Here is a 14,917-nt window from a genome sequence, read left to right as displayed (position 1 = left end):
AAAGACTTGTATGGTTTGATGCTGAGTGAAGTGAGCAGAACCAAGAGAACGTTGTACACAATAACAGCCACGTTGTGTGATGACTAATATTGATAAACTTAACCCTTCCTGGCAATACAAGGATCTAAGACATCTCCAGAGGCCTTGTGACGGAAAATGCTATCCACACCCAAAGAAAGAACTATGGAAGCCGAATTGTTATTTTTTTTTTTCTCTTCTGTTGAGTTTTGTTTCCTCTTTATGATGGTTCCTCCTATTGGTTTTAATTTCTACTTGCAACATCACTAATGCGAAAATATGTTTAATATGAATGTAAATGTATAGCCTATATCAGATTGTGCACTGTCTTGGGGAGGGTGGTGGGGAGGAAGGGGGAGAAAAATTTTAAACTCAAAAGCATATGGAAGTGATTATTGATAAATCAAAATAAATTAATAAAAAAAAAGATTAAAAAAATAAACTCGCCTGCACTCTTGCATGGGCAAGCTTGGTGATGCAGTGGATAGAGCACTGGGCCTGAAGTCAGGAAAACCCATCTTTCTAAGTTCAAATCTGGCCTCAGACACTTACTAGCTGTGCGACCCTGAGCAAGTCACTTCACCCTGTTTGCCTCAGTTCCCCTCATCTGTAAGATAAGCTGGAGAAGGAAATGGCAAACCATTCTAGTATCTTTGCCAAGAAAACCCCAAATGGGGTCACAAAGAGTCAAACATGACTGAAACAACCAAACAACAACAATGGACTACTATGTAGTTTAACGAGTACTAGTGTCCTCACTCTCCCACTCTCTACCTCATATTGCCTTCCTGTTGTTTCCAGAATCATCTTTCTTTTGCAGAGGTCCAGGTATTTCTCTCCTTTACATAAAAAACAACAAAAAACAACAACAACAACAACAACAAAAAACCAAAGAAACAAAAAAACACTTCATAACAGTCTTCCCAGGTTTCCCTAAATTCTTTCTACTAGTATTCCTTGGGACAGACATAGGGACTGGATTGTGATTTTGTTGGTATGGAAAACTTCCAGGTGAGAAATCTCTTTCTACAGATGTCGGCCTTTAATTTCTCTGTACCATGTCATCTTAGAGAACTGCCTAGAATATTGAGGTGTCAGGTGACTTGTCTAGGGTCACATAGTGATGTCAGTGGCAGAACTGAAAGTCAGATCTTCCTAGCCTCAAGGCCAGATACCGCTTCTCTTCCTTGTGGCACAGTATTATTTCATTTTATTTCATAAAATGTTTCATTTCATTTCTTATTTATATACTATAGTTTGTTCCGCTGTTCACCCAAAATGTTGAACATAAAATTTATTTCTCCCTTTTTACTATTACAAATTGTGTTACTATAAATTTTTTGGTATACTTGGGATCAATCTTTCTATCATTGACCTCCCTTGAAGGATGTAAGCCCAGTAGTGAAATTATTAAATCACAACAGGTATGAGATGATTTAATGATTTTGTTAGACAATTCCAAATTGTTTTTGATAGTGATTAAACCGATTCATAGTTTCACTTGCAGAAATTATTGTGCCTGTATTCTCAGAGTGTTTCCAACACTGATGTTTCCATCTTCTGCCATTTTTGCCATTTTCGTGTGTTGGAAGTGATACCTTAAAGCACCTAGAGGATAAACTGTTGAATTTGGAGGTAGAAAGACTTGAGTTTGTCCCAAACCCTTATTAATGTTGCTTAAACTCTTTCAGCCTCAGTTTCCTGATTTGTAAAATGGGTATAATAAAATCAACTACCTCACAGTAGTGTTGTGAGGATCAAGTTAGATTTCATACATACACACACCACACACATGTATATTATATACACGTGTATATGTTATAGGCATATGTGACATGCATGTTATATATGACACACATGTAGCGTGTTGCAAACTTTAAAGTGCTATATAAATGTTAGCTAGCATTGTGTTAGCTGTTATAGAGATGTTTTAGAAATGTACGTTTTTCATCTTTTTCAAATACTTTTTTTCACGTGGTTGTTATTATTTTGATTTTCTTCTTTTGAAAACTATTCCCCACTCATTATTTAAGGCTTGACTTTACATGCTATTTACTTTTGGTATTAACCTCTTCCTCTGATGCCACCAAACACTTGCTTTTGAAACTCTCTAATACATTTACTATAGTCTTGTATCTTACAATTGTCTTAGGTCAGGGGCTACATCTTACTTAAACTTGAAATCTCTTGTAGTTTTAACACAGCACTCTTTACACATAACATACTGATATATGTTTCTTGAATCAAATCTTTGTATAGGTCATTTGATTTTACTGTGTTCTGTTAGCACAGTCTGAATCTCTAACCCTGGTGATTCATCTTGCCAGTACATGCTTTTTGTCACAAGGGAGAGTAAGTGGATGGATAAGCCACAGGTATTCCCCACTTTCAGAGAAGCAACCTGTCCTCTTGTGGAAATAATGGTCTAACCTCTTTGATAAGTAGCTAACTTCTTGATTTTCAAGTGTCCTTATATGATTTCTTCTAAAGCAGAACCTACAGTGAAGATCTTAGAACATACCTCCTCTAAGTGACCCATTAGCTAGCACAACTACATGCATGAACTCTCATCCATCATCCTCTGTGTCAACCTCTGGTTATCTTCTACTCTCCTTAAATTTGTGCCATCCTTAATCCTGATTCCCCTTCTCTCTCTCCTCCCCTTCCCTCCCCTTCCCATCACTCACTCCCTATGTCATTTATGTACCATACTGCCATAGATCCAATGACTCTAATCTTGATTACTGGTTCAATTATATTTATGATGCCAACCTCTAGATTTTTATTTAAATAGCATTGTGTTATGATATTATCATTTTCTCTCTTCTACCTAATTTCCCTTTTTAAAAATAATTTTTGTATGAATGTTTGCTTCTGTATGTTAAACCCAATTTGCTTTATATAATGCTACCTCTATATGCCTTAATTCCTGCCCCTCAGATACTTTAATATTTTTCTCTGAGTGTCTTATCCATATACCATATTTGTATTTCCCCCCTTTTTTGATGGAAGTTTTATTGATGCTTTTTATTTTCATATTGGTTCCCAAAACATTCCTACAAAACCAACCTATCCAGCCACATCTGACGGTATACCCAACGTCCTCCATCTATAGCTTTCCATCTCTATAGTGAGAAGAGGGAGCCAGAGTAGTTCTTTGGGCTTAATTTGAAGATACGTATTTGCTTTTACATCTTTCATGAAATGCAAAATTGACCTCTTGAAGCATTATTACAGTCCTGCTGTTGTCACCACAAGGTAAAACTGGCTTAGCGTACAGGCCTGGCAACAGTACAATAGAGTGCAGATTGGCTCATCACTAGGTTGGCCCTAGGGTGATGAATTTTTCAGCCACAAGTCTTGAAGATTTTGCCACTAAGTTATAGAGTTCTGACAGTCAGTGGAGGGAATACCCCCAATGACAAATGTGTAGTCTTTAAGTTTGTAGTGAAATTAACTACAAACTCAAAATGATGATAAGGGGTTTTTGTTTTTAGAAAGAACCTCATAGTGATTTATGCCTTTCCTCTAAAACCTGAGAGCTATGGGCTCCCACACATTTTTCAGTCATAAGACATTTAGATATGGGATTATTATAGTCATATATAACTATGCCAGCATCTAGAAGTCAGAGATTTCAGAGTATGAATGGGTACGAATAAGAATATAGTAAGATTTAGAGAAAGGTAATATAGGGAATATCCTTTTTACTTCTAATTTTTTATCCTTTGACTATTTTTCTTTTAGTAAGCTCTACAAGGGGGTTGGTTAGAGGTAGGTGGGGAGTAAATGAAGAAAGATGGGGCCAAACTTGTGTTTTTCAGATTATATTTGTTTCCTATTCACATAAGTTATATGAAAGAGAAGCTAATTGGTAGGTTTTTAATTTTTTTTAGATTTCACTTATCATTCCCTTTCATCCACTAAAACACAGTTCTTTGTTCATAGTAAATATCAGGTGCATAGTAGGCACTTAATAAATGTATATTGATTGATTAATAAGCACTTCATTCATTCATTATAATTGGCAACTGGTTATTAGAAGTTAGCTATGTTAATTCTGTTTGCATAGCGTAGTCACATGAAGTTGAATGTGTCTATTTTTTCTACAAATTATGTCAAAATCCCTGTAAAGGGGTATACTGCCATTGGTATTTACTGTGCACCCACTTAGTGCTGCATCAAGGATGATACATAATTGTGCAACTTAAAAGTTGTGTGAAATATTGTGTATGCAGCAGAAATGGTCCGTGGTGCACATAGATCATGTAGTACATTAACACAATCGATCCGCAAGTATTTATTGACCACGGAAAGCTACTGGAAGGGTATTGTTTCCTATATGTTGCTCAGTCTTCACTTCCTCTATTTTTCTGGGATGATTTAGTGAGAAGGCTGTTTTGGTGGGGAGAAAAGTACTTTTTGATTTCAAAATCATCACTGATCCTTTTAGATACCAGCAATTCCTTCATTACAATAGAGCTGAGCAGATGGAGAGTGTGCAGTTATTCTCTTTCCCCTCTTCCTCGCCCCACAGTGAACTGTGAGATTGTTCATCCAGATTGACTTCATATTATTCTGTGTAACAGCTTCTGACTGTTCATTCATCTTTGTTTGCCACATCCTGAAAGATCATTATGGTTTCCCTGATTGCTGAAGGAAGAAAAGCTTCTGTAGGACCTGACAGCACGTAGACCTTGTCCTAACTCAGTGCTACATTTTCAAAATGGGTAGGGGAGGGTAGAGAAGGCAAGAAACACTTACAACAAAGTGTTCCCTTCCTTCCCTCACCCTCAGAACGAGACACCACACATCTGTCCTAAATACTCTAAGAGCCAATTAGAGGCAATTCTTAGACTGTTAAGGCAGTTAAGATTTTGAAGTTTTCCAACTAAGTTTTTCTTTCCTTGTGACAGAGAGTTGAGGAAAAATGTTTTTACCACTACCATCACCAGAGAAGCTGTTTTTTTCTTTTGTTTACAATCCAATAAATAAGATACTCAGACTGTCACCAACTGGGAAAATGTATTCTACTTAGTCTTTTTGTTTCATCCCCAGCTAAAATTAGCAGAATATTTAGAAGACTAACATATTTGGGGTGAAGAAGGTAAACACATCATGATGTCAAATTTCTGTCCACCTTTAGTGACCAAAGATATGCTGCATATGAATGTTATGAACCTGCATATGTGGTTGGTTACCTGCTTTAATTATAGAGTGTTGAATTCAAAGATTTGCTTTCCTCAGTTGATCCTCAAAATAGCTCTTTGAGGTAGGCAGGGCAGAAGTTATATCCATTTTATAGATGAGGAAAGTATTAAGCTCAGATAAGTTAGGTTTGATGATCTCCCCAGCTTTTGAAAGCTATCCCCTCAAGAAAGTGGAATGGGCTACCTTGGAAAGAAGTAGATTCCTCTCCCTTAAGGTTTTCTAGGAAAGGTTTGAGGCCCACTTGAATCTTATGGAAGGAATTCTTAAATTGGTTTGGTTTGGAAGTAGCCTCTTTCCACTCTGAAATACTGATGTGAATCATAGAATCTTATATTTAGAGGCTATTTAACCCAGATGCCCCACTGAATGTATAGTTCCTATCTCTATGCCAGGCTTGAGATGAGCATACCATGACAGTGTCTATAATTTAATTTCAAATATGAATCTCTGCATTCTCTTGGTTTATCATCAAACTATGATTTCACCTGCTTATTCCATTGGGGATTTGCTTTTTTATGGGGGGAGGAGTAATCTATATGGTATAATGGGCAGTTAGGTGGCGTAATGGATAGGGTGCCAGTCCTAGAGTGAGGAAGACTCATCTTCCTGAGTTCAAACATGGTCTCAGACACTTACTACCTGTGTGACCCTTAGAAAGTCAATTAACCCTGTTTGCCTCATCTGTAAAATGAGCTGGAGAAGGAAATGGCAAACTACTCCAGCGTTTCTGCCAAGAAAACCCCAAATATGGGGTCACAGAACATCAGACACAACTGAAACAACTGAACAACTACAATGTGGTGTAAGGGAAAAAGCACAGATCTGGATTGAGGAATAAGACTTAAATTTGAATTCTACCACTGACCCTTCCTAGTTGTTTAACCCTATACAAGTGAATTAATCTCTCCTCTTCTGTTTCTTCATCTGTAAAATGGGAATAATAACCTGTAGTATCATGAGTCCAATGACCAAGTCCAGACAGCACTTTGCAGACTTTGAATTGTTATCTAAATGTTTGAGACTATTGTGTCTTTTTTTCCTTTTAGAATTGGGAGTGAATGGGATTCAGTAGAGTGTAGATCTCTGGAATCTCGTACACAAATGAAGTAAGATTTAAAAACCAAAGAAACACTGCATCAATCTTGAGTTAGCCATTCAGACACAGGAACTGAAGAACTGCTCCAGAAAATAAAGAAATTTGCTACTTTGGATTCATTTTTCTAACATGCTATCCTTCCTCTAGAAGGCACAAAATAATTCACAAGTACAAACTCATGAGCTCATAAAATATTGTGGTTACAGAAAGTACAGGGAGACTGGACTAGGTCGCTTCTTAGGTCTCTTTCAGCTCTGTTGAAAACTGTATGCACTTTGGAAGGAGAAAAATTGAGGCATGGGCCTAAGAGAATTTATGTAAGGTCCATGACAGAAATGCCTGGGGAGTTTGCAAGACTAGCACTTTATATTTTGATTCTGTGAGATGATCTATTCATTTTATTGTTTTGTCTGTGTTTTATCAAAAACATTTTTTGTATTATCACAGGATTTGCTCAACCTGAAACATGTACATTGCTAATGGTAATTTTTCTCCTTTTCGTTTTAGATAAAAGAAGTACTCTTACTCAGATGTCATGCCAAACACTGGTGAACAGGAAGAAAATGTTTAACAATCATCACAGGTGGCATTGATGAGGTTCTTTCTTGCCTTTGAAGAATTGATATTCTGATGACTCTTCTCTCTTAGTTTAAAAGAAAAAAAAAATATATATATATATATACACACACACACACACACACAGATAGATAGACAGACAAACCGACAATAAAGAAAAACAAAACTACCAGCTGACAGAACACAACTCTCCAAGAAGTCTTCCTCTCTGCATTTGACGCAGTAGCAACCCCTCCCTGGTTGTTTATGCAGTAAATAAAAATGTAATTACAACGGCACCAGGCCTCCTGGTAAGACTTGGCACTTGCCTGTGAGTGGACATGAGTGATCCACGGCAGTCCCAGGAAGAGACACACCAGTTCACCAGAGCCTCTTCAAAGTTTAAGGATTCTCCACGCACCATGCAGTCGGATGATTATTTTGCTCGAAAATTTAAGGCCTTGAATGGCAACATGGGTCCCCCAACATCTTTGAATGTTTCAAATGTCGGCGAAAGTGGGGGTCCAGCTAATGGCACACCGGCAATGCCCAAAATGGGCGTTAGAGCGAGGGTATCTGAATGGCCTCCTAAGAAGGACTGCTCGAAGGAGATAAGTTGCAAGGCATTACGGGAGAGCCGATCACAAACCAGTTATGAAACTGCAGTGGCGGCGGCAGTCATGCAGAATGGACAGAATGACCAGGGTGATGGGCAGCAAGAGGAACAGCTTGATATAGAATTTGCAGAGACCAAGTATACCATAGGAGATATTTTTATTCATTCTCCACAGCGAGGAGGACTTCACCCCATAAGACAGAGAAGCAATAGTGATGTTACCATCAGTGACATCGATGCTGAAGATGTTTTAGACCAGAACGCCGTTAACCCAAATACTGGGGCAGCCCTACACAGGGAATATGGAAGTACTTCTTCAATTGATAGGCAAGGTTTATCGGGGGAAAATCTTTTCGCAATGCTCAGAGGGTACAGAGTAGACAATTATCAACACAAAGCTCTTGCCCCATTTGGGTTTCCCGAGTTCTTCCACTGTGATCCTACGATCTCTCCCAGTCTTCATGCCGCAGCACAGATTTCTAGAGGAGAGTTTGTACGTATCTCAGGGTTAGAATATGTGGACAATGCCCTGCTGATGGGAAGGGACAGGGAAAAGAATTTCAAGCGGAGGTTAAAATCAGAGTCAGTGGAAACGTCCCTTTTCCGGAAACTGAGAACTGTCAAAAGTGAACATGAAACTTTCAAATTCACATCTGATCTGGAGGAGAGTCGGCTTGAGAGGAGCATTCGCCCATGGAATTGTCAAAAGTGTTTTGCACATTATGATGTCCAGAGCATTTTGTTTAATATCAATGAAGCCATGGCTACAAGGGCTAATGTGGGAAAAAGAAAAAATATAACCACTGGCGCTTCAGCAGCGTCACAGACTCAGATGACAGCAGGCCAGGTGGGAAACTGTGAATCTCCTTTGGGAAGCAAGGAGGATCTCAACTCCAAGGAGAACCTCGATGCTGATGAGGGGGATGGGAAAAGCAATGACCTTGTGCTGAGTTGTCCCTATTTCAGGAATGAGACCGGTGGGGAGGGTGACAGAAGGATTGCACTTTCTAGGGCAAACTCGGCTTCTTCCACTATGGGTGAAAGCTGTTCCTTTGAGTCCTCCCTCAGCTCCCACTGCACCAATGCAGGTGTTTCGGTTTTGGAGGTGCCAAGAGAAAACCAGCCAATTCACAGGGAGAAAGTGAAACGTTACATCATAGAACACATTGACCTGGGAGCCTACTATTACCGTAAATTTTTCTTTGGGAAAGGTAAGGCTGGACATTCTCGTGTGGTTGAAAGGTTCTCTGAATTATCATACTTTAAAGGTGAAAATCAAACCCTTTTGTTTTATTTAAGTGTTTAATTTTTGTCATATTTGTTAGTAGCATCGAGGTGCTGGAGTGATAACTGTTCAAAGCCACCCATTAATTTGGCTCTTCAGGATCTCTCTAAAATCATCTTTGGACTAATCTCTACATGGAAATTTGATCTCCTGCCTTTTGTCCATTCTGTGATTGACTACATGGAAATTTCCTCTCCTTTTTAGTGTCAATGACAATAACAACTGACGCAGTGCTTTCAAGTCTTTAAAACAGCTTACATTAGTATCTCTGTTGAGCCTTAAAACAATTCGGTGAGCCAGATACAACAAGGTGTTATTATCCCCATTTCACTGCAGAAACAGTGGAAGCTCAGAGAGACTTAACAGACTTCTTTGTGGACACTGTTAGTAAATATGCAAAGTGGGATTTAAATATAGGTCAGGGGTGGGGACCCTGTGGCCTCAAGGCCACCCACCCCTACTCTAGGTTGTCCTGATTCCAAGGGTATCTTCCTGTCCCTTGTACTGTCCTGCCCTTTTTTCTGCCAGTGTGTGTTCATCATTAATGTTAAGATGTGACTCTAAAGTTATTTCTCCTTAAAAGGTTTTTTCTTGATTACCATTACACTCTGATCACTTCTTTATTATGTCATGCTTCCATTTTTTTTTTTCACCAAAGCAGAAAAACAGTTCTTTCCAGCCTGATGGAGGGAATGAAAGTTGAGTACCTTTGATGAATGAATGAATAAAACATTTACTAAGTACTTTTAGGAGGTGCAAAGCACTGTGCTGAGTGCTGGGCAGAGAGGTAGAAAAGCAGGAGTTGGTGAAGTCTCAGGGAACTCACATTCTGATGACAGAGACAACAGAAATGAGAGGGTTCTGCTGTAAATCAGATGGAAAAGTCCCTTGGTCTTTAGGGTGCAGTGACAAAGCAAATGCTAATTCTTCTTCTTTAATGTCATTTTCACAGATAACATTATATCAGTCTCTGATGTTGAACTGTTTGAAGATACCACAGACTTTGGAGATGGGAACTTTTCTAGATCTTCCATTGATAAGGCTGTAGTACCTGCAAGAGCAGTTGCTGCGCTGCATTTCCAAAAGGGATTGTTTTCTGAGATGATGGCTGAGGGCACTGTCTACTCCCAAGTGGCTAAGAGTTGATACTCTCAAGGCTCTCGAATTTAGGTTCTTGGGTTGTCCCCATCAGGGTCTGTACCACCCAGTGGATGGATGGCTTTTTGATCTAACTAGGTAGCATCTGTATTAAAGTATACCAAATTTGTTTCGCTTGGAAATTGAATTACATTTGGAGAAATACGTTCTTGGTTAATTTGGACCAAGTAGCTCAGAGAATTGGTCCTCTTATTTGAACTGAAATCAGGTTGGTCAACCAGCCCTTACCTCTATCAAAGCCACTTTACTCTATCGCTAGATGAAGCAAAGTCTTGGAATCATGGATATGGGGCTGTTCTTTCTTTCTTTTTTTCTTTTTTTTTTTTTTTAAGAACCAGATCTGTTACAGGCAAGTGATGATGAAGCAAGACAGTGAGGTTAGAAGACCATGCATGGTATCATTGAAAGAACAATGGATTTGAGGCTAGAGTTCTTAGGTTTTAACCCTACCTCTGATACCTCCTACCTTTGTGATCATGGGCAAGTCACTTAACCTCTGTAGGTAAAAGGGGCATAATAATACCTGTTACACCTACGTCATGGGGTTGTTATGGGGATCAAATGTGTATGAGACACTAAACAAGCTTCAGAAGTGCTATGTAAGTGATTAGTGGTGGTGATCTTTAGGTGGGTATTGTTAGGTCGCTCAGTTAAATTTGTGCTTCATACTTTTCTCAGGGGTTTGGGTCTGAGTGGTTTAGAAGGGCTCTTACAGCTCTCACGCCCATGATTTTCACAGTTTGAATCCCTTCTGTTGTCCACATTTCTAACTCATTCTCAACCACCTCCTTAGTTGTCTCAGAAATGGGAATAGGGTCATAATCTGGATATCTGAAGAGCTTTGGGACCTTGTCTTCTCCTAACTCCTTCCTTTGTCACTAGGTGAGGTTATTGAGTTGCATGGTAACACTTAACCTGAGCACTTGGAAGAAGAGACTGGTTTCTCATCAGGAATTTATCCCTTCTAGAGTTATATCAGATCTAAACAAATTCTCCCTTGATTAGACTGCCATTAGACTAATATTTCCTTTTATTCGTAGTGTTTGTCCTCTGTAACTTCTCAGCTCTTCATTGTCTTTCCCAATTCCTCCTCCTCTCCCTTTGCTTTTCCCTCTTCTTCCCTTTCCTCTCTTCCTCTCTTCCTTCTTCTTCCCCTTCTTCCTCCTCTGCCTTTCTTTTTCCATCTCCTCCCATTCCCCCTCTCTCGTTTCCTTCCCCCTTTCCTGCTTTTCCTGCCTCCTCCCCTCTTTACTTTTCCCACACTTCTCTCCATGCTCGTCTTCTGTCTGCCCCTGTGAGAGCCAACCCTGCTTCACAGAGCTTCACTTCAGTAGCAAGGAAAACCAGTGGCATCCTCTTTGGGATCATGTCTTTCTGCCAGGCCTCAGAGGTTACCACTCTGTACCAGCTGGTCTAAGGAGGAGAAGAGGGGGTGGGGGGAGAGCAGACTGCAAGCTGTGCCTCATTCCTTTCTACTTCCTCTTCCAATGGAGCTGATGGAACTCTGCCCCTGTTTCTTCTATATATAGCTCTTCCCCAGTGACACAGTGGGGAGTGAAAATGAAATTGGTTTCAACCGTATCGATTGCAACTCTTGCTGATTTCCCTGGAAGCAGGGAAGGCAGAGGGGGCAGTCCAGATTTTTGAACGGGTAGTAAGTAGTAGGATGAGGGCAAGTAGGGAAGGAAATAGGAGAATCCTCCTAACCCCACATGCCCTTTTGCTATCAACACTCACAAGTTGTGGCACTGTTGTCTTAAAACATGCAGCCAGGCACAGCCTGGCAGAGCCTTAGAGTGTTTTGACTGGCACCTTTGTGCTAACACCCCCAGGTGAGGAGCACTACAGGATGGCTGACAGGTAAGTCTAGCTGGCACTCCTCAGGATGGATCGCTTAGTGAAGGCTAAGCCTTCATTTTCAGGGAAAGAGAAGAATTTCTAATCACTGGAAAATATTGAAACTGGCAGACTTGGGGGAAAAAACATGATGTGGTCTATTAGGCAGTTAAATATCAGAAGGCTGTTTTTGCTGAAATACCATCTTCTGACAAATGTAATCACAATGATTCTACAGTGATTTTGTACCAGGACTGATGAAAGAAGAATGATTTGCCAGATTAATCTGTGCTTCACAATCACTTGTGTGATTCTAAGCTTCTCTCTAGGTTTGTTTTTTTTTCCACCTGTGAAATGAAACTTTTCAGCTTTTTTTTAAAAAGTTAATTTAATTTTTTTCAATTCAATAAACATTTATTAAGCATCTACTGTCTGTAAAGTACTATGTTAGCTGCTGAGGATACAAAGGCCTTTTTTTTTTTTTAACGTGTGTTTTTAAAACTTCGGGTTCCAAATTTTCTCCCTTCCTCCCTCCCCACCCACCCTCATTGAAAAGGCGAGCTATACATGTGCAGTTATGCAAAACACTTCCATAGTAGACATGCAGTGAAAAACTAACTCTATTTCCCTTAATCCTATCCCGCTCCCCATTTATTCTGTTCTTTCTTTTGACCCTGTCCCTCCTCAGAAGTATTTGCTTCTGATTAGCCCCTTTCTCACTCTGCCCTCCTCTCTGTCATCCCCCTACTCTCTTGTCCCCTTCCCCTCCTATTTTCCTGTAGGGTAAGACAGATTTCCATACCCAATTGAGTGTGTATGTTATTCCCTCCTTAAGTCAAATCCTATGAGAATAAGATTCACTCATTCCCTCTCACCTTCCCCCGTTTCCCCTCCACTGTAAGAGCCTTTTCTTTTCTGTTTTTTTTTTGTGAGATAATTTACCCTGTTCTACCTTTCCCTTTCTCCTTCTCCTAATATAATCCTTTCTCACCCCTTAATTTTATTTTCCAGATATGACCCTTTCATCTTCAACTCACCCTGTGCTCTCTATCTATCTGTCTATCCATTCATCTATCTATCTATATATATACATACATATACTTTTTTCCCTCCAACTACCCTAATACTGACAAAGGTCTCATGAGTTACAAATATCGTCTTTCCATGCAGGAATGTAAACAGTTCAACCTTAATAAGTCTCTTATGATTTCTCTTTCCTGTTTATCTTTTCATGTTCCACTTGAGTCTTGTTTTGGAAAGTGAAATTTTCTATTCAGCTCTGGTCTTTTCATCAAGAATGCTTGAAAGTCCTCTATTTCACTGAATGACCATTTCTTACCCTGAAGAATTATACTCAGTTTTGCTGGGTAGGTGATTCTTGGTTGTAATCCTATCTCCTTTGCCCTCTGGAGTATTATATTCCATGCCCTGCGGTCCCTTAATGTAGAAGCTGCTAAATCTGGTGTTATCCTGTTTGTGTTTCCACAATACTCGAATTGTTTCTTTCTTTTTGCTTGTAATATTTTCTCCTCGATCTGGGAACTCTGGAATTTAGCTACAATATTCCTAGGAGTTTTCCTTTGGGGATCTCTTTCAGGAGGAGATTGGTGGATTCTTTCAATTTCTATTTTGCCCTCTGGTTCTAAAATATCAGGGCAGTTTTCCTTGATAATTTCTTGAAAGATGATGTCTAGGCTCTTTTTTTGATCATGGCTTTCAGATAGTCCAATAATTTTTAAACTCTCTCTCCTGGATCTATTTTCCAGGTCAGTTGTTTTTCCAATGAGATATTTCACATTGTTTTCTAATTTTTCATTCTTTTGGATTTGTTTTACAGTGTCTTGATTTCTCATAAAGTTACTAGCTTCCAATTGCTCTATTCTAATTTTTAAGGAAGTATTTTCTTCAGTAATCTTTTGAACTTCCTTTTCCATTTGGCCAGTTTTGCTCTTTAGGGCATTCTTCTCTTCATTGGCTTTTTGAACCTCTTTTGCCGTTTGGGTTAGGCTATTTTTTAAGGTGTTATTTTCTTCAGTATTTTTTTGGGTCTCCTTTAGCAAGCTGTTAACTTGCTTTTCATGATTTTCTTGCATCACTCTCATTTCTCTTCCCCGTTTTTCCTCTACTTCTCTTACTTGCTTCTCAAAATCTCTTTTGAGCTCTTCCAAGGCCTGGGACTGATTCATATTTTTCTTGGAAGTTTTGGATGTAGGAGCTTTGACTTTGTTTTCTTCTTCTGGTTGTATGTGTTGATCTTCTTTGTCACCAAAGTAAGATAATATAGTCTGACTCTTTTTGCGCTGCTTGCTCATGATCCCAACAAATTACTTGAGTTTTAAACTCTTTGTTAAGCTAAGAGTCTATTTCCAATGTGGAGAATGTACTGTCCCAAGCTTTGGGGGTTTGTACAACTGTTTTCAGAGACACTTCTAGGGACCTGAAAATTTTCAGTTCTTCCAAGGTGCCATGATAAGGGGCGAGGTGTTTCCTCTCCACAGGCACAACAAGCTCCACCACACCAGCGTTCCTCCTCGCCCCAAGACTGCCCCTCAGATCCAAGCACGGGCAAAGCAAGAGATTTCTGCCTCAGCCCTGGCAAAGAGATCCCTGCAGTCCCCCTCTGATCATGATCAGCCACTCGATTCCACCTCAGTCTGTGGGCCGGAAGCTCAGAAGCCAGCCGCTGCCCTCAGGGCAGCTGAGATTTAGCTTCTTCTCTCACAGCAGTCACAGACTTTTCCCACTGACCTTCTAAGTTGTTTTTGGCATTCATGGGTTGAGAAGTCTGGAAACCGCCGCAGCTGCCCGCGATTCAGTCCTCTGAGGACTGCTCCAGGGTCGCTGCAGTCTGTGTGCCCACACTGAACTGCGCTCCTCTCTCCGCCCTGCGTGATAATATGTTTCTGATCAGCCATCCAGGTTGTCTTGGGCTGGAAATTTGTTTTACTCTGTGTTTTTTGGGTTCTGCTGCTTTAGAATTTGTTTAGAGCCATTTTTTATAGGTATTTGGAGGGGTTTGGGGGAGAGCTTTAGCAAGTCAATGCTTTCCCTCCTTGGCTCCGTCCCCTCCAGCTCTTTTTCTCAGGCAGATGCTGAGTCCCATCTAGCTATAGATTCTGTTTACTCCTTTCTCCACCGCTGT

The 14,917-nt window shown here is 39.9% G+C and overlaps 1 protein-coding gene across 7 annotated transcripts in view; it reads left to right on the top strand.

Moving 5' to 3' along the window:
• LOC114050135 (signal-induced proliferation-associated 1-like protein 2) overlaps window positions 1–14,917 on the top strand; it is a 257,408-nt gene that overhangs the window by 125,855 nt on the left and 116,636 nt on the right. For all 7 annotated transcript variants that reach the window (XM_027871717.1, XM_027871715.1, XM_027871714.1 and 4 more), the window contains exon 3: window positions 6,833–8,707. In XM_027871717.1, coding sequence (XP_027727518.1) covers window positions 7,222–8,707 — 1,486 coding nt within the window. In that variant the 5' untranslated portion in view covers window positions 6,833–7,221. The remainder of the gene's footprint in view (window positions 1–6,832; window positions 8,708–14,917) is intronic.

The sequence above is a fragment of the Vombatus ursinus genome, unplaced genomic scaffold (assembly GCF_900497805.2).
Source record: "Vombatus ursinus unplaced genomic scaffold, bare-nosed wombat genome assembly UNPS02014798.1, whole genome shotgun sequence".
NCBI classification, from domain to species: Eukaryota; Metazoa; Chordata; class Mammalia; order Diprotodontia; family Vombatidae; genus Vombatus; species Vombatus ursinus.
Note: the sequence above shows the minus strand (reverse complement) of the source record. Positions and strands in the feature narration are given on the sequence as shown.